The sequence below is a fragment of the Malaya genurostris genome, chromosome 1 (assembly GCF_030247185.1).
Source record: "Malaya genurostris strain Urasoe2022 chromosome 1, Malgen_1.1, whole genome shotgun sequence".
Lineage (NCBI taxonomy): Eukaryota > Metazoa > Arthropoda > Insecta > Diptera > Culicidae > Malaya > Malaya genurostris.
In genome coordinates this window covers 124,157,984-124,177,510 of record NC_080570.1, presented here as the reverse complement: position 1 = coordinate 124,177,510, position 19,527 = coordinate 124,157,984, and the positions used below count along the sequence as shown (strand labels likewise).

Sequence of the window (19,527 nt, the reverse complement as noted above, 5' to 3'; positions counted from 1 at the left end):
TCTGAGACTAAGTTCTGAACATTAATTTTAGAGTTGAATGTTCGAAATGAATTCTGGATTTGGATTCTGGAATTGAGCACTGAACCTGGATTCTGGATCTGAATTCTGAAACAACATTTTGAAATTGAATTTGGTAACTGTAATTCTGTAACTGAATCTTGTGTTCTGGAACTCCATTGATTCTCAAAGTTTTAAAAACCTTTAATTTTGAGTTATTAATGGTTCTCTCATTCTACAGATTATTTAATTAAAAATTCCTGATCGTATTTCCAACGACATGAAACAAAAAAGATGCGATTATGTTGAGTACAATGAGAGATATTCGTGATCAGAAACTTGTCACTTTTCCACAACATTAACTTTAGAAAGGCGCCTCATATTGAAAGTAAGACGTCAAAGGAGCCGAGCAGGAAAAAAGCCAAAATGTTATAATTAGAATCTACCAGACTGCAAACCTTCACTAAATTGATTATATTCAATTCCGATTTGCCTATTACAACTGATAAGCAATTCTAATAGTTCATTAGACAACATTTGGAGTCATTAGAAGGGCTGATTTTGTATAATATTCCTCATCGTTGTCCACTTTCTCTTGTATTTTTGAGCCTGGCTCTGCGGACGTCCCGCAGTAGAACTGCTTCCTGTGCCAATTGATTCAATACTAAAACAAATAGCTTGGCAAAGGGTTTTCTTTTTACGTGATTTCGTTTGTAGCTTTTTTTACAAATAGGCGGTCCCAACTACCTCAACATACAGAGTTTTGATTACGATTATTTCATTTCGAATTTGCATATTTCAGTGAAAGAAGCTGTCAAAATGCTGTACGGGATTCATTTCATTTTTCAAGTATAACATATTTCTGAAATTAAGTAAACAACTACTGAACTGTCATATTTTCAACAAAAATGTTCAAATAATTTTCAAAATACTTCACAGCCCAAATATCACAACCGGTCGAAAACCTTTTGAACCTACCGGCAAATATCAAACCTGACACCCGATTGATTATATATGTAAACCGGAACAGAAAAACTTCAATTCAAACGATACATTTCAAGAATCTCCACTCAACCCAAACAGTCACTGATTTCCACTTCCTTTCTCTTTCTGTTTTTTTTTTCAGCACGCAACAAAGCAATCACTCTGCTTCCAGCAAAAGAACTGCACAACGGTAAGCATCAACCTGAAACTTGTGTTCAAACGAACCGAACCGAACCGACGACCGACTCTGCTCGGAAAGCACGCAGTGGGAAGGCAATTCCAGCTCGGCTCCCTTCAACCCCCTGGCTTCGGTACCTTCATCAAAGTTTTATCCTTTGCATCACATAGAACTGCCAAAGCGCGCCTTTTACGCTCAGAATACAGAATCCCTCATAAACACACTGTGCCTGAGTCAGAGTCAGCACCAGAGCCGGAGGGATCTCGAAGTTCGTTTTAAGTAGTTTGCATTATTTATTTTAACACCCCATCCTTCAACGCGGCGTGGGTTTCTTGGATTGGCTGGCTGCCTGCCGGTTCGGGAGGAAACGTGAACGCGAAACTTTTCCACCGACGGTTGCGCGCTTGAATCCGAGAGTGCTGTGCATTGTTTTTCACGAATCGTAACTTTTGCGCGATTGTTTGCACTTGGCAAACTTCTTTGTGTAAATATAACAACACATTACGGCTCATTGACGGAAACGGGAATGAATTTTGCGCGTTTGATCGTTGCTCTTCGCCAGCACCACCGCCGACCGAGTAGTTCCTTATCCTTGAAAAAGCGGTAATAACTGTCGCCCTTTGGTTGACAGTAGAAAAGGTGTCGTGAAGATCAAATCCAGTAGGATTCTGAAGAGCTCGAAACAGCTGCTTAACCCTGGACTGTCACTTGTAAGTGTCTCGTTTCGACGAAACCTGGCAGCAAGCAAGTGCATGATTTCGGTTGGTTCCTGTTCCAGTATCAAGAATTCAGTTTCTGAATATAATTTCAGGTTCAAAATTCAGTTCGCAGTGTGAGTTTCGTTTCAAACAAGGACAACTACAACGGCATTCAGCTGTAGATTCTTTGCGTTGGAACAAAACAGACCGAAAAGTAAACAGCGACCGTGAGAATTCTAAATTGACAAATGTTTACAAAAGTACTATTAGAATTAAATAATGTTATTGTAAACGAAATCACGTAGAAGGAAATCCCTTCACAGAAATTGCTTCAGTATTGAATCAATCCGCACAGGAAGCAGTTCTGCTGCGGGTCGTTCGCAGTGCGAGTTTCGCTTTAAACAAAAGCGATCGCTGCTGGTCGTTTACATTGGAGCAAAATGCCCCGAAAAATGAGCAACAACCGTGAAAATTCCTCAAATTAGCCCATTTAAAGTCTATAGATGTCCACTAAAGTACTATTAGAATTACTAATCTGTTGAAATATGCTAATTTGAAGTGAAAATATCAAGTTTAGTGAAGGTTTACAGTAGGATAGACTTCAATTAGAATATTTTCACATACTTTTCCAGTTTTTTAATTGGATTTTTGTGTATTGATTTGAATGCGTATGTTGATTTCAGAGTCTGGAGTTCAGTTTCAGAACCCAAGACCAGATTTCCAGAATCCAGATCTAAAATTCAGTTCCTCATCCAGAATCCAAGGTCAGATTCGAGTTGCCGATTTCTGGAACTGAAACCAAATTCCAAAACTTGACTCTAAGCCTGGGTTTTGGAACCGAAATCTGGAATTGAGATAGGAATCTTTATTTTAGATCAGGACTTTTGTACTAAATTTAAATCCTGGTACTGCAATTGAGGTCAGAATTCAGTTCCAAAATTTCTATTCGGAATTCAGTTTCAGTTCTGGAACTTAAGACCAAAATTAAAACGAGACCAGGACCAGAATTAAGATCCAAAATTCAGTTGTATTTCCAGTGTGCGATTCTAAAATACGTATCAAAATCCAGGTTCCGAGTTTAGAATTCGGTCCAAAAACTCAGTTCTATTCCGCATTCTAAATTCTAAAACTGAATTTTAGAGCTGCATTCTGGTTCCGAATTTGAAAACTGAATCCTGGATCGTAATTCTGTAGCTAAAATACAGCTGCATACCAGAATCCTTGTCCATAGTTCTGTTCTAGCACAGAAGTCAGTGTCCAACCCGAATCGTATGCCTGGATTCAGTTCCAGAACACAGGTTCAGTGGTCGGTTCAAGAATCAGTTTTTTAATTCAGTTCTCGAGTTTAAGGTTTAGAGTTAAACTCAAGAATCTAGCATTTAAATTAAATTTCAGAATTCAGTTCTAGCAGTCGGCTCCAAAGTTCGAATCCAGCAGATAAAGAATTCAGTTTCTTTAACATCAAAGAGTGTGTATGTGACAAATAATGTTACTTGATTTTCTCAGAGATGGCTGAACCGATTTTCACAAACTCAGATTTAAATGAAATGTCCTACGATCCCATAGATCGCTATTGAATTCTATCCCGATCCGACTACCGGCTACGGAATCACAAGGCAATATGTGCAAATTTATGAGAAAATGCGCACTCCATTTTCTCGGGAATTTCTTAACCGATTTTCACAAAAACTAGGACGCAAATAAAAAGTCTTGAAATTCTTTAAAAAGTCTCCGAAAAGTTGATCCAGATCCGCCTTCCAGTTCTGGTATTATAGTGCGATTAGTGAAAATTTTCAATTTAATGGGTATTTTTCGCAAGCGATGGCGGCACGAGGTAAAAAACTCACTTGTTAGCTAGTGTATGTATAAAACTACTTTGGGACTACTAGTCCCCGGTTTCCGCTTCCGAAAGCACCTCTAATAGTGAAGAAAAGCTTCAAAATCGGAATTCACTTCGATTTCTCAGCAATGGTTAAACCGATTTGCACGATTCTTGATTCAACTTAAAGATCACATTGTCTTTAAATATACTGTGCAATTTCATCCAGATCCGACTTCCGGTTCCGAAATTATAGGGCGATGAAAGTAAAAACATTCAAATCGTCATTCAAAATGACGATGCAAAACTGTACGCCTCGGTACGAAAGAGGAAAACACCACCGGCTTTGATCCGTTCGCAGCGTGCTTTGTTTAATTTTGCATAGCGAGCCGGGGTGCCACATTTAAATCTATATTTTTCAGGTGAAAACTATGTAAATTTGTAAATCTTCTATTTAATTTGTACCTACTTGTTAATCTTATTACAAAATCATGATAACGATGCACACTTATCGCCTTTCTCATATAGGAAGTTTATGCAATCACTTGAAACTTTGACTAGTGAAAATTGGCCCGGAAGACTAAGTGTGTATGTATGTATGTGAGTATGTGTCAAATAGTGTAGAAAAAGTTTCTCAGAATGGAGAGAAACTAAATGTTTGAAATTTGAGGAATGAAGTAAACATAAATCTTCGATAATTGCAACTGTATCGTAGTACGACAACGGCAAAGTCACTCTTCAGTATGACGATGATTCTCCACTTTCAGTCAAATTGGGCTAAGAAACAGTTTCTACGTTTAGTTGGGAACTTCTACAGCACTCGCTATATTCACCAGATCTGGCACCTTCTAATTATTGCCTCTTTTCATCGATGGAACACGCACTGTCTGAATAGCACTTCCAAACTTTTAAGGATACCTCGATGAAAGGATGTCAATCTAAAATGAAGATTTCTTTTGAAATGGTATACATCAATTTCCAAAGAGATAGTGTGTTGGACACGTGAGTTGAGAGTATGAATACAAAATATTTAGCCACCGATTTAAAATTCTCGATTATTTTTGATGAAAACTTGACATTTTAAACTTGTCCATGCACGGTTAGATTGTTAAGGTAGCGCTTAGCCGTGGTCAGGTGAAGTTCGCTGCCTATCCCGGGGTTTCAAGCACTTTACCCAAAATAGCGAGAGAACGGAAAAGAAAACGGAAATTCCAAAAAAAATCGTATGTTTTTGGTTTTTCGTTAGTTTCGTTTTTCGGGTTAGTATTGGAGAAATTTGTAATTTAGGGTGAAATTTCGACGACAAAGCAAGAGGAAGCATTGTGTTGTCTCGCTTCGATCTACCCACGAAGCGCTACCTTAAAACAAAATACCAGTTCGTTTTCACATCTCATCCAAGTCAGTCGATAAAACAAAACCGCTTACGTTCGGAACAGAAGAAACCAAGTACAGTATTGTGTAGTGAACAATAGAACGACCTCGGAATGAGTGAACCAAGCGAACAAAAGCTACCACCGACACGAAAGAATACAATTGTTGTTGACTTCAGGCAGTGCAAAATTCGACCTTCGATGCGAGAACTTGAAGGTTTGCTTAAGGAGCAAATGCATCTTGACATTAAACGTGTGCATTTACTTCAATGCAATAAGACGAATAATGTTGTTTACATCCAGTTTTATAAAAAGTTGGATGCAGTTCAATATAAAAATGTGCACTATGTGGAGCACGAGAACATTAAGTACAACATTCCAGTATATATGGAAGATAGTGCTATAGAAGTGCGTGTGCATGATCTTCCCTCAGGCGTCACCGATTCATATATTTGAAAAACTATGTAGCAATACGGAGAGATTCTCTCTATCGAAAAAGAAAAATGGAAGAATTTTTTCCTCGGTATTCTAAATGGCGTACGTTTATCACGCATACACTTGAAGAAGGCTATACCTTCTTGTGTGATTTTCGGTCAAGATACAAGAATTCCGTGCAAATCACTTGTTACCTATGACAATCAGATGGCCACATGTCAATATTGCCAAAAAGCTGTTCACTACGGTAAGCCATGTGATAAACCGGACAAGGAGACAACTACACCAAAGGACAACGGTGTTTCCTTCACACCAACCCTAAACAACCCCAGTACACCTATGACAGCCGCCAACAACAATGAATCATCCCCTTCAACGAATCCATCATCATTCCCTATAGAACAAAGTACACCAGCTGCAGTTAACAACTTACCCTCCAACCAACCAGCAACTGCAAACAATGTACAACAAGGTGCATTTACAGCAACTAGAAACGAAAAGAAGACGGAAATCGACAACAATACCATCGATGCGGCAATGGATGAAGAGACGAACCACGAACGAAGTGCCCCTCAATCCTCGCAGGAGGGAAATGGAAGCTCTTCTCCCCCTAGATAAAGGGTGACAACGAGATCCAACTCAAAAAAAAATTATTTAAATAATCGGCTCAATCGGCCACGTAAAGCTTGTACGCAAATAGGCCTGAATAAAATATCTCCTAAATAAAAGAAAAATGATATGAATTTATTTTCAGACCATAAGTAAAAAAAAGCTTGGCTCTAATGTTTTAAAAACTTTAGCCTCTGTAGCGACAATCAGTTTTCACAGGAATTCGATTATTGGAAGATAATTTTACCATACGGACAGTATGGTTTTTACCGTATTCGGCGACTATTCAGATATACCGTATGAATTGCATATCTATTTACAGAATTCTGTAATGAGAATCTACGTAAAACTGTTCGTCCGGTAAAAATTTGCATAATTTTTGTAAAATTAAACTCATGTACCGAAATATCCATTATTTAAATTGATTACCGAAAGCTCTCGTCAAAACAAATTACCGAACAGAGGAAATAAATCTTAGTGTGTAGCATTTGTGGCGTTGTTATGGTATTTTCATATTCGCGAGCAAGACTTGCTTTGATTTCCATTCGTTTTAGAGTGGCTTTAATAAAATCACACAGATCTTATCCATGGGATTCACTTTCAGTCAAAGTAGGCTAAGAAACAATTTCTACGATTGGTTGGAAGCTTCTACCGCATCCACTATATTCACCAGGGCTGACACCTTCTAATTATCTCCTCTTTCCATCGATGGGACACGCACTGTCTGAATAGCACTTCCAAACTTTCGAGAATATTCGAGAATGGCTCGATGAAAGGATGTCAATGAAAGGTGAAGATTCCTTTTGAAATGGTATCCATCAATTGCCAAAGAGATAAATATACTACTCAATACTACGAATACAACATATTCCGCCAATGTTTTAGAATACTCGATTATTTTTTATGAAAACATAATATTTTAAACTTGCTCATGCACGATTAGTATGACAATACTTACTCACTTTACTTTAATGGTGCACATTCCGTCTTCGGAACATGACCGAACGAATTGTAGCTTCCCAGGATACTCGATCTTGAGCCGCTCTGTAGTTCCTCTGCGCGTGTATCCTCTTCGATTGCGCACAGCCAGCGAGTGCTGAACTTCACGTAGGCCATTCTCTCTTCCGGCATTTTTGATACATGTCCAGCTCACTGTAGTCTGCCGTGTTTTATAAACCTTCCAATGTTCGCATCTTTGTATACTTGGTACAACTCATGATTCATGCGTCTGCGCCATTCTCCATTCTCTTCTACAGACGCCGAGTATTGAGCGCACGATTTTTCCCTCAAAGACGCCGAGTACTCGAACATCTGTTTCCTTCAACGACCATGCTTCGTGGCCGTATAGGACAACAGGTAGTACCAGTGACTTGTTTAGAGCAAGTTTTGTGCGTGTTTGCAAGCTACGAGACCCGCAGAAAGCCGTATTAGCAGCTGTAACACGCCTTTTTACCCCGCGGCCAATATCATTATCGCATGTCACTAGTGTTCCAAGATATATGAACTCGTCAACAACCTCGTACAGTACCCCATCAATCTCCACCTCGGGTCCTAAACTGTTTGGGCTGCCTCGTTCTCTACCAGCCACCATGCACTTAGTCTTGATAGAGTTTATCGTTAACCCTATTCTCACAGCTTCTTTCTTAAGGTCTAATCCAAAATCATTCTGGAAGCACGTTAACGAGCAAAGGAAGGAGTCAGATCTTCCTTCATCTATGTTTTACAATGAACAGACAAGTTCTAGCATGCAGGAAATTTGCGAAATGTTCATGAAAAAATTCTCTGAGATATTTTCTAGAGAAATCTTAGCACCTTCCCAAATCACCCAGGCGGCACTTAACGTTCCCGTTTTGGGACAGTCAATGAATTCAATGAACATAAGCGCAAGTTCCGTAAAAACAGCAATCGCAAAAATGAAGTCTTCATACTCTGCTGGACCCGACGGTATCCCGGCAGTTATTTTGAAGCGATGCTCTAGTGGTATTATAGTACCTCTATGTCTTCTGTTCCGACTGTCACTCATGACTGGAGTATTTCCTGATATCTGGAAATCTGCTTATATGTTTCCTGTGTACAAAAAAGGAGACAAGAAGAACATCGACAATTACCGTGGTATCACCGCTCTTAGCGCCATTCCTAAATTGTTTGAGCTTATCGTTTTGGAACCTATTTTTAATCACTGCAAGCAGTACATCGTTGAAACTAAACACGGGTTCATGCCGAAACGCTCAACGGCCACTAACTTACTAACTTTCACGACGTTTATAACGGATGCTATGTCTAAAGGTCATCAAACGGACGTTGTCTACACGGATCTCTCTGCTGCTTTTGATAAAATTAATCACGCTATCACAATTGCCAAATTGGACAGACTGGGCTTCGGTTCCAACATTCTTCGGTGGATTCAATCGTATCTTTGCAATCGACGGCTGGCGGTTAAGATCAATGAAAATGTTTCCAAGGAGTTTTTTGCTTTTTCTGGTATTCCACAAGGCAGTCATCTCGGACCACTGATATTTCTACTGTATTTCAACGACGTGAACTTTTCATTGAAAGGTGCACGATTATCTTTCGCGGACGACCTAAAGTTATTCCAAATTATCAAGACTCTTGAAGATGCCTGTCTCCTTCAAAGTGAGCTTGAAATTTTCTCCGAGTGGTGTGAAATTAATAAAATGACGCTAAATATCAGCAAATGCTCGATTATCACCTTCACACGAAAAAAAAAACACCAATTCGTTTCAATTATTGTCTTCGAGGATCAGTGATTGATAGAGTCAATTGTGTCAAAGATCTTGGCGTTCTTCTCGACGAACAATTGAATTACAAGCAGCATATTTCGTACATCGTGGCAAAAGCTTCTCGTTGTCTAGGATTTGTCATGAGAACCGCCAAGCAATTCACAGATATATATTGTTTGAAATCTCTCTACTGCTCGCTTGTACGGTCAACACTCGAATATTGTTCGTCAGTATGGAACCCTCACTTTCATAATGGAGCTTTAAGACTTGAATCAATACAGCGCAGATTCGTTCGTTTCGCTCTTCGTCGTTTGCCCTGGAATAACCCTCACCAGCTGCCTAGTTATGAAAGCCGTGCGATGCTCATCGGACTCGATACTCTACAAGTACGCCGAGATCTGTTCCGTGCAATGCTGATTGCCGATATTTTGACGAACAATATTGATTGCCCTGCACTACTTAGTGAAATCAACATCAACGTTCGTTCTAGAGCTCTTCGCAACAACAACCTCCTCAGAATGCCTCTACGTCGTACTAACTACGGAATCAACGGTGCCGTTATTGGATTGCAGCGAACCTTCAATGGCGTATCTATGGGATTCGATTTCCATTTTCCTCGTAGCAGAATAAAAGCAAATTTTTTGAATATTCTTAGAAATAATCATTAGGACTTTACTTTGTCTGTTGATTAAAATATATAAATAAATAAATAAATAAATACCTCTTTAACACGTTCTTTTGAGAAAATCCAACTTTAAGACTCTTGTCAATAATTCTTCCTCGTCGATACTGAGAAATAGAAGAGAAATACAAATACAATACAAAGAATCGGTTTTACGCCATCAAAGAATTGGCTCCATCGCTACATTCCAGTTCTGCTCAAGCGAAAACCGTCTCGTCCTCAAAACCAGACTACCTGATGACTGGAAGGTGTCATACCTGGAAATCATAAAAGCAAACTTACTCGAAACTCAAATTTCCTTTTGAAGCCCGTGAGGACGATGCACGTTTATTTGCTTACGCTTTTATGGAGTTGTTCGGTACGAGTCGACACGCTCGAAATACTCAAGGAAAAACAGAGAAACAGCTACGAGCTCCGCCAAGGAATATTCGACACCGTTTTAACACCTTTTGTTGTGGCATTCACACGTGTTGGATGGAATCCAAGATGCACACACGAGTTTCTCCGGTTTTCCGATAGAAAATAAAACCGTTCTGGGTGTGATTCGATAATGGATACTCCAAACAACCAACCAACCGCTTGGATGCCAAACAAACGCCGGGATTTTTTTTACGATGCTACTTTCGTTGACTGATTTTGTTTCGAAGGGAGTTCATAGCGCTCTGTTTGTTCTTTAGATTGGCCTTGTTTCAGCAATGCTTGAAACGTAAACAAGTTGAAGTAAATCATCAAAATTTTCTTTCGCAATCTGCTTTTTTATGACGTTCCTTATCACAATTTTCGAATAATCTGCTCCGTCCAGTACATGCTTTCGTATTTACTAGACTGACCAACAAATTCCTTATTTGCACCATCCGTTCATTCGTCCCGACATCTTCCCGTGACGCAACTTCATCTGGAAAAGGGTAAACACCATCATCTAATCAGCAGATTCTGTTTGCCTTCGAGTCCGAACTCCACCCTTGTAAAAACAACGTCCAATTCCATCGCACCTTTCAATTAGCGTCGTACGTCGTTCTTCCTCCCTTACCTACCGAAGGATAGAAAGAATTTATCATCCACAAACACAGAGAGACAGTCGTCGTTTGCTGCATCCCGTTCGTACGTACGTACGTACGTGAGACAACAGCTTTTTCAATAATTATCAAACAAACTTCACAAACAATAACACAGAAAACATCAACTGGGATAGCAAAACCGGCCAAGAAAACATCCGATGGTACACACTAAAAACTACATGCTCAAGCATATGTTGGCAAAAGTTCTAGCATTCGTTTAATGAACTACCAAGATGAGACAACACCCGCAACACTGCGCGAAAACACATTTTTCAATTTTTCCAGCGATCACTAGATTGCGCAAAAGCACACTATCCTGACGGTTTGATCATAATTTAGAGTGCAGCACCAACAACTAAAACCTACTTAGTTTTTTTCGAGGCTTTATTTACCCTTTCTTGTTGTTGTTTGTTCATTCTCCGGTAAACTCTTCCCCGTGTTTTTTTTTTTCGAATAGTTCACCATTCGTGCGACATAATGCGATTGTCTCGTTTTGGCCGCGCTTTGCTCATTCTGCCGGTAAATGTAGGCATCTTATAGGCAATGCAGCAGCAGCAGCATTCATTATTTCTATTCCTGTTGTTGTTGTTGTTCCGTAGCAATGTAGAATGCTTTCGCATGGCAGAGCTTGCTTTTCGAAGCATCCTTCTCGAGAAAAAAGAAAAACAAAAACATTTCACTTGAACCGATAAAAACTGCTGTCGGTATTCGGTGGAATACCCGGGGAAAAACACACATCCTAGCCAACGCGTCGGTGGTGGACTTCATCTCAAGATGGTTGCGTTCAGCTGGAAAAACAAACATCGATCTTTTTTCTTTTTACCGGCACGAAAAGCTTAAACACTTTTACAGTACATATAACCATACGCCAGAACGACATGGCACAGATTCGATTATGACTTCAGCAGGTTTGGGGATGGGCACCGGGCCAAGAACTCGTTATGGCACTGGCGATTAAGCAAGATGGCAGCCATCCAGAGAGATGCAGGTGCAATTTTACAAATAGCTCATCGGGGGTTTATGAATGGAATTATGACGTAAGAAAAATTTTCCGTATGTATATTTCTTATTGGATGTGTATAATATAATGGACAATTTTAGAACGAAAATGATCAGTATTTGCAGGAAAAGGATGTTCTAAGTAGCACCGGAGGTTTGGGTGTAGTTCACTTAAGTTCGACAACAATTAAATAGGGAAATAAAACTGTTTCAAGAATGTTTCTGAACGTTCTGCACCATTCATTTAATCATTTTTGGAAATTTATTAAATTTTAAAGCAGAATTGAATTTTAAATGCAATTCAAAGTATTTTCATTTTTTTAAATCTCGAAAAACTCCTCCAATGCTTCTAATAAAATTGGTAAATTCTCTATCAAACATTTCACAAAGTTTTCATCAATTTCCTTAAGTTGATTTCGTTACAGGAATAGTAAAAAAATCTATTTCATTCTCGTTTCAACGAATCTTTATACTTACTTTATACCGGGGAACCGACGACCAATATAACCAAAGAAAGTTAATTTGGTTGGCAATTTGGAAAATCGACAAGCTCGGTTTATTTTGAGACCGGTTTGAATATTTAGTTCATATTATGCATCGTCATTTGAACGACGGAAAATTTCAAAACTCACCTGTAATTCTGGAGCCGGAAGTCGAATCCGAGTAATAATACTGACAGCGACCACCGCTCGACTTGAACCGAGAATCATTGGATCACAGAGTACGTCCGTTAATCGACTGAGCCATAGAAGCACGCATGTGCTTGGCTGGTAGGTGGTGAATACAAAATTCATGCAGTCGAATGGAAATTGTAGTCGGAACCAGTAAAATTCAGTCTCTTCTAACTTTAAGCCATAACAAATCGAATTTTCCGTCCTTTGACAAATTAGGTATTAATGAATTGCATCGAATGAGGGATTAGGTCACCAGTAAAATTAATTTTTTTGTGTGTGTATTACTTCAGGAACCAAAAATCATGGATCGGTATTAAAAAAATTTAAACTGTCTCGATAGCACTTCTAAAGATTCTGCTGTTTTTAACACTCTACACCATGTAATATCGGAACCAAAAGTCGGATCCGAAAAAAATTGAGCGGCAGTTTGTAGAACTATAGGGAATCTCATTTAGACATAAGTTTGCAAAAATCGATTCAGTCGTATCTAGAAAAAACGACATGAGCCTTTCGAAAACTGCTTCCGGAACTTTCGGAACGAGAAATCTTAAACTGGTACAGGATTCACGGATGAGTATAAAGAATTCGACACTTGGCCTTCCGGGCCTACGCTTAAAAGTCGATTTTCATTAAGTTTGGATATTCTTTTTGTAAAAACTTGCTGAAAACTAACAAAATGTTCAATATAATATAGAATACTTCCCCGCAATTGTCTATTGTAATACTGAAATTGCGTGGATATGTTCCTTTAAACTTCTTTGTGTTTAAGAATATGAATTTTTGAAATAAAATAATAGTGAAATACTGCCGTTCAAAACATTCTTACTCCAAATCCTATGGGGTTTCTTATATAAAGCCTATCCACGTTGAATGTCGGACTTCAAAATAATAGCAGCAAAAAGATTTACACATTATTCAACAAAGCCGTTTCGGTTTCGGTTTAAAAACAATAGAATTATATGCACATTAGAGATAGTTGATAAGGATGATAATACTTAATGTGTTATTCCTCGCTCAGAAAGTATAATCTCCACCTACAGGTTCGACAATAACATCCGCCCGATTCTCTCGATCCCCGTCCCTGTCCACCATCTTCATTGGAACTAACAAGATCTTTTGTTTTTGTCACTAACGTTTTCGTTCCCCCTTTCTTCGTTTATTCACCATCTTGATGGCAACTAATTAGATCTCTGTAGTTTTCAGACATTTTGTTCCCACATCCCCTTTTTACCCCGTTTCCACAATATTTACCATTTTTCATTCTCTTCCGTAATATCACCATCATCGTCCACGGAAGACCGCTCCAGTCGAAAAACCAGCATGCGGGCCACCCGCCGGACTTTCGTAGCCTGGGGGTGTTTAGAAGATTAAGGGTGTTTAGATTTAAGATTAGAAAATACCCTTGGCATCTTAGAGCTTAAGCAGTTTGCCTAAAATTATATTATATTATTGTAGGTTATACTTATGTATTTAGCCTTGGCAACACTAAGTGTTGCCCGGTGGGTTTGACATTTCCATCATAAAGTTTGACACTTTTAACCATTACCATCTTCAGAACATTTGTGCGCAGTGAGTTGAAAATTTTTCCGCAGTAAAAAAATGGAATTGAATCGTGAACATATTCGTGCAATGATTTATTACGATTTTCGTCGTGGAATATCAAAACAAGAGTGATTCAATCAATTTAGTTCGACTTCATGGCAGTGCAGCACCATCCTATGCGATTGTAAATAAATAACTGGTAGGGTAACGGCTCCCTATTTCATCTGAGCTCCTATTTCCATCTCATCCCTTCACCTCATTACTTTGAACATGAATAATATTTTACAACCTACCTGAACCAAACTGTGAAATGTTTTAAAATGATTATAAAAGCTATTGTCACACTCTCCTATTGAAAGAAATGGTTTTAAGTTCTTCGGTTATCGTTTTTTTTTCATTAAAAATAAACTCACTTTTCAATTTAAGACACATTTTCGTCTCAAGATTTACAGTTCGTCATGTTTCTGAATATCTACTAATCGATTTGTCTCAAAACATGATCACTATTTCGCATAATTACACTACCATTGAATGCTGGATGGCTTCATAATTAGTAATGTTCACTTGCCACTTGTTTAATTAACGATTTAAAACTTCAAAAATTACCCGATAAGTAATAAAAATCTTCAAAACTACGAGATGAAAGATATTCACTTAGTTCACTTCATTGCGCTTTGTTTTCATCTCATTTGGTTTCGCAAAGTTGCCAAGTTATCTCATAATGTTACAAAACAAAAAATGTTTTTCTGCTTCAAATTATCATCAAAAAGTATGTTTTTGGTATCCGTGACATTAGTTTAATTATATTATTGATATAATATTTCATTGAAACTGTTTTGGCTTCGAATATTACCAGAAAGAGCGTGTTAAATACTAATGAAATAACCATTGTGCAAATCTAGTAGCACTGGTTTCATTCCACTATACGTCAACATAACGCTGTGAAGTGTGTGTGTTTCATCGGCTGTGTACAGAGATGTCAGATATTTTCATAGAAAATATGTATTAGGTTGCATAGAAAGTCTATATCTGTTCTATCTGTTTTCACTAATAAAATGACGTTAACAGATAGTTCTTTATATCTCCGTAAGTCATTGCCCCGCTCAAGAGAGCAATTTTTTATCAATAACAATATATATATATATATATATATATATATATATATATATATATATATATATATATATATATATATATATATATATATATATATATATATATATATATATATATATATATATATATATATATATATATATATATATATATATATATATATATATATATATATATATATATATATATATATATATACACTGAGGTCTTTTTTTATGCGGCCTTTTTTTATGCGGTTTTTTTTTACGCGACTTTTTTTATGCGAATTTTCAGAGTTATGCGGTTTTTTTTTATGCGAAGTTTCAGAGTTATGCGGTTTTTTTTTATGCGAATTTTCAGAGTTATGCGGTTTGCCCTTCTGCGGTCTTTTTTTATGCGAAGTTTCAGAGTTATGCGGTTTTTTTTTATGCGAATTTTCAGAGTTATGCGGTTTTTTTTTATGCGAATTTTCAGAGTTATGCGGTTTTGTTTATGCGGTACGTAAATTCGCATAAAAAAAGACTTCAGTGTATATATATATATATATATATATATATATATATATATATATATATATATATATATATATATATATATATATATATATATATATATATATATATATATATATATATATATATATATATATATATATATATATATATATATATATATATATATATATATATATATATATATATATATATAAATAAATTATGCCGTGTACTATCGCGGTTTGAATAAAAAAAAACTTTATTTCACTTAATTTTCGGTTACATGGATTCGCTTACGTATCTCACTCAAGACTGCCTAAAAATTCCTATCGCTAAACCTTTTGTTAATTTGGATTTGACAATTCAGCAAAGTTCGATATCGTCGATCGGCCACGTTGTCTTCGATGTCGTGTGGTTGGCGGCTGGAACGGTTGCTATGCCGGGTTTACCCCGTGTCAGCATTTTCCTTGCTGCGTTGGTCGGCGGACTCTCGGCTGTCGCTATGTTGAACTATGGGTTCTTTACTGTTGACGTTGCTGTTCCGGATCCGGTATTTCGTAACATATATATATATATATATATATATATATATATATATATATATATATATATATATATATATATATATATATATATATATATATATATATATATATATATATATATATATATATATATATATATATATATATATATATATATATATACACTGCTGGTCATTAAAATAGGTGTGACATGAAGTAATTGGAAAAAATTAATTTTATTCGTCGTATGAGTATTTTGTCTAACTTTTACTATTGTAATCAATTGTTTAAGGGAAAACGAACAATTCAGTTAATTGATTATACGTATCACACTACTGTGACTTTCTCATTGTTATATAATTTCAAATATTCTTGGACAGTGAAATAGGTGTATAACAAAAGAAAACTTCTTCTCTTTGAATTACAAAAAAAAAACATTTGATTCATTAAAAGATAATTAGTATCCAGTGTATCCTCCTTTATTCAGCAATATTTTGTTCACTCTTCTTGGCATTGATTCGACCAGACGCTGACATGTCTCCGTAGGAATAGCGTACCATTCCTTTTGAACAAAATCCCATAAATGGTTCTTATTTGAGAAAGTATGACCAGATAATTTCTTTTTAAGTATGTTCCATAGATTTTCTATTGGGTTAATGTCGGGAGATTGGCTGGGCCATACGATAACAGATACATTGTTATCACGAAACCATTGCTTAACTAGCTTTGATGTGTGTTTCGGATCGTTATCCTGCTGAAAATGCCATATAATAGGCATGTCGTCCTTAGCATAGGGTAACATGACATCCTCGAGAATGGCTTTATATTCGAATCTGGTCATTGTGGTGTTGATGCGGAAAATCGGACCCACACCGTACCAAGAAAAACAACCCCAAACCATTATGCTACCGCCTCCATGCTTAACAGTTTTTTGTGTGTATCTTGGATCAAATTCTTTACCTGGTGGTCGTCTAACATTTCGTTGTGCATCAGAAGAGAACAAATTTATCTTTGTTTCATCGCTCCAAAGAATATTTCGCCACTTTTTCCTTCCGCTCGAACCGTCCCACGATCGATGTTCGATAGCAAATTGCATTCTCGATCGAAGGTTTTTGTTTCGCAAAAGAGGAACCTTTCTAGCAATCCTGCCAGGAAGGTTTACATCTTGCAGTCTACGACGAACTGTTCTCGAACTTACAACGTTTCCAATCTCTGCTGCAATAGTCCTAGATGATGCAAAAGGATCTGATTTTGCTAGCAAAGTTATACGATGATCGGTTGTTGCCGAAGTTTTTCTAGGTTTCCCGCGTGTTTCCGTTTCTTTTAAAGGTTTCAAAGCATTTGTGACGAAGTTTTCGGAACGTTCCAGTGTTTTTGCAATTTCTTTGTAAGTTTTACCTTCTGCTCGTAATTTCTTCACCAAAAATCTTTCCAACTCAGTACAATGAGACGCACGACCCATTCTATTAAGAGACTTTATTTTTTTTAGCATTCAGTAGCATTTCACATCATTAAAGAATACAAACCTATTTAATTAGATCATTTACTGAAATAGGAAAGAGTAATTACCAAAAAATCTATCCGCACACCTATTATATTGTCCACAATAAGAATTGATTCCTGTGTACAAATAACGTCCACGCTTTGAATGCAAATCAAATCAGTGTTACAAAGGCACGAATGATTTGACAGCTTTTGTGCAGACAAGGTTTGAAATAATTCGGTGGTTGATTGTGTGCGTGATGAACGGAAATACTCAATATTATACCATACACCTATTTTATCGACCAGCAGTGTATATATATATATATATATATATATATATATATATATATATATATATATATATATATATATATATATCTATATATATAAAAATGCAGAGATCATTCTTTGTAATTGCATCACGTAAGAACGGATGGACGGATTGAGATGCTTTTTTTTTTGTTTGATCAGTTTTTACCCCCACCGGGTTCGTACATCAAAAAAATTAGGAAAACTTACCGGAAAAGTGGGAAAAACCATAAAGTTATTTTGTATGGACAATAGAATTTTCCACTGAAAAAGTCGCCAATGATTGCTAGATCATCGATAGGTGTTTGGCGCATAACGAGTTGCATAAGTGTTTGGCCGTCGAAGAAAGGAATACTAGATCGTTGAAAGAATCATTTGGCGCGCAACGAGTTGTTTTGTGTGAAATTTGCACATGCATATTTGATACATGTGGTTCGTCATTCCGAGCCACGTGCTTAATTGGGTATCAACATTATTGATTGCCAAATGATTCAATGATGGAACGCATATGAGTGTTCTAGCTATACCGTAAACATGATCAAAAGTTCTGATACTGTTTACCAGAAGATGCATTGTGTGCAATGTAATCAGTTAGTTGTTTATTGTTGGCCATCGTAGGCGTGAGTTGAACAAATCACCTTATAAATAGAACGATTTTTGTACGAATCAATGATAAGATGCTGCTGTTTAAATAATGAGATCAATCATAGAGGTTTGCTTTGAATTTAGCATGCTGAAGTTCGTTCGCGTCGGGTAAATTCTGGTGGATTGAAAACCATTAGTTGTGAGATTTTATGCATTGACTCGAACGATAAGCTGCATACTGGTACAATCACTCCTCTATAACAGAAGAACTGCACATTATTTTCATATAAAACTTTCTGATATAGATTCTCAGTGCCGAACTCCACCATTCATTAATTGTAGGTGGGGTACTAAACAAAATTATGTAGTGTTGACTAATGAGATGACTATTGATAAAACTATTAAACGAATGCAGTGTTCATGTAGAAGTTAATGGATACAACATTTAAAAGAATGGTAACTTGAACTTTCGAATGTCCAAGAATTACTCATTTTATCATTCGATTTTTTAACAATATCAAACTAACCATAGTACTCAAGGAGGAGTAAGGATTTGAAGATAAAGTGCGGAAAATTCGTCGTAACAAGGTTCATTTAAGTAAGAAGAAGATTTCTCGCATCTAAACTTTTACCGTCTACCAGAGGAGTCGAACTTAGCGATGCGGAACATCCGAGTCTCTGATATGTTAAATTTTTTGGCATTAAAAATGCCTTACTCTTCACTATACGGGGCCGGGTGTCAATTAAAAGTTTCAAAAATAGCCGCGTAACCATTTTGTGTCATAATTTTGAACGTTAATAACTCGGTCATTTGTTGATGGATTGTTATAATTTAACAACCAATCGATTCGGAAACTTTTAACTTAAACATGTATAACGACGTCGTTTCAGTATTTCAATAGCATACTATTGAAAAAATGGTTGGAATCGACCTATGTTTTCATCCACCAATCCCTGCTGTACAAAATGACGTCAACTTCTTGTTCGGCATAGGAGGCTTTGCGTCATGCATAAAAAACACCGCATCGTTCTGCGTAGTATGAAGAGAAATCTATAAATATAGGCTGCACAATATTTCTTTGCCTAGTTGATGTTTGACTGCGAATGAAACAAGTAGCTCGTCCAGTGAGCTGATGACTGGATTGTATATGCGTTCACTTGCTGGATTGTCGCTTTTCCATTATGTGTTGGTGAAATTTCCTGCTGTGTGCACAACACCGCTTCGTGTTCGCTTGAATATCTTATATAT

The 19,527-nt window shown here is 37.0% G+C and overlaps 1 protein-coding gene across 1 annotated transcript in view; it reads left to right on the top strand.

Annotated features, from left to right (window-relative positions):
- LOC131425684 (transmembrane protein fend-like) overlaps positions 1-19,527 on the top strand; it is a 279,340-nt gene that overhangs the window by 170,927 nt on the left and 88,886 nt on the right. The window contains exon 2 of the mRNA XM_058587755.1: positions 1,124-1,171. Coding sequence (XP_058443738.1) covers positions 1,124-1,171 — 48 coding nt within the window. The remainder of the gene's footprint in view (positions 1-1,123; positions 1,172-19,527) is intronic.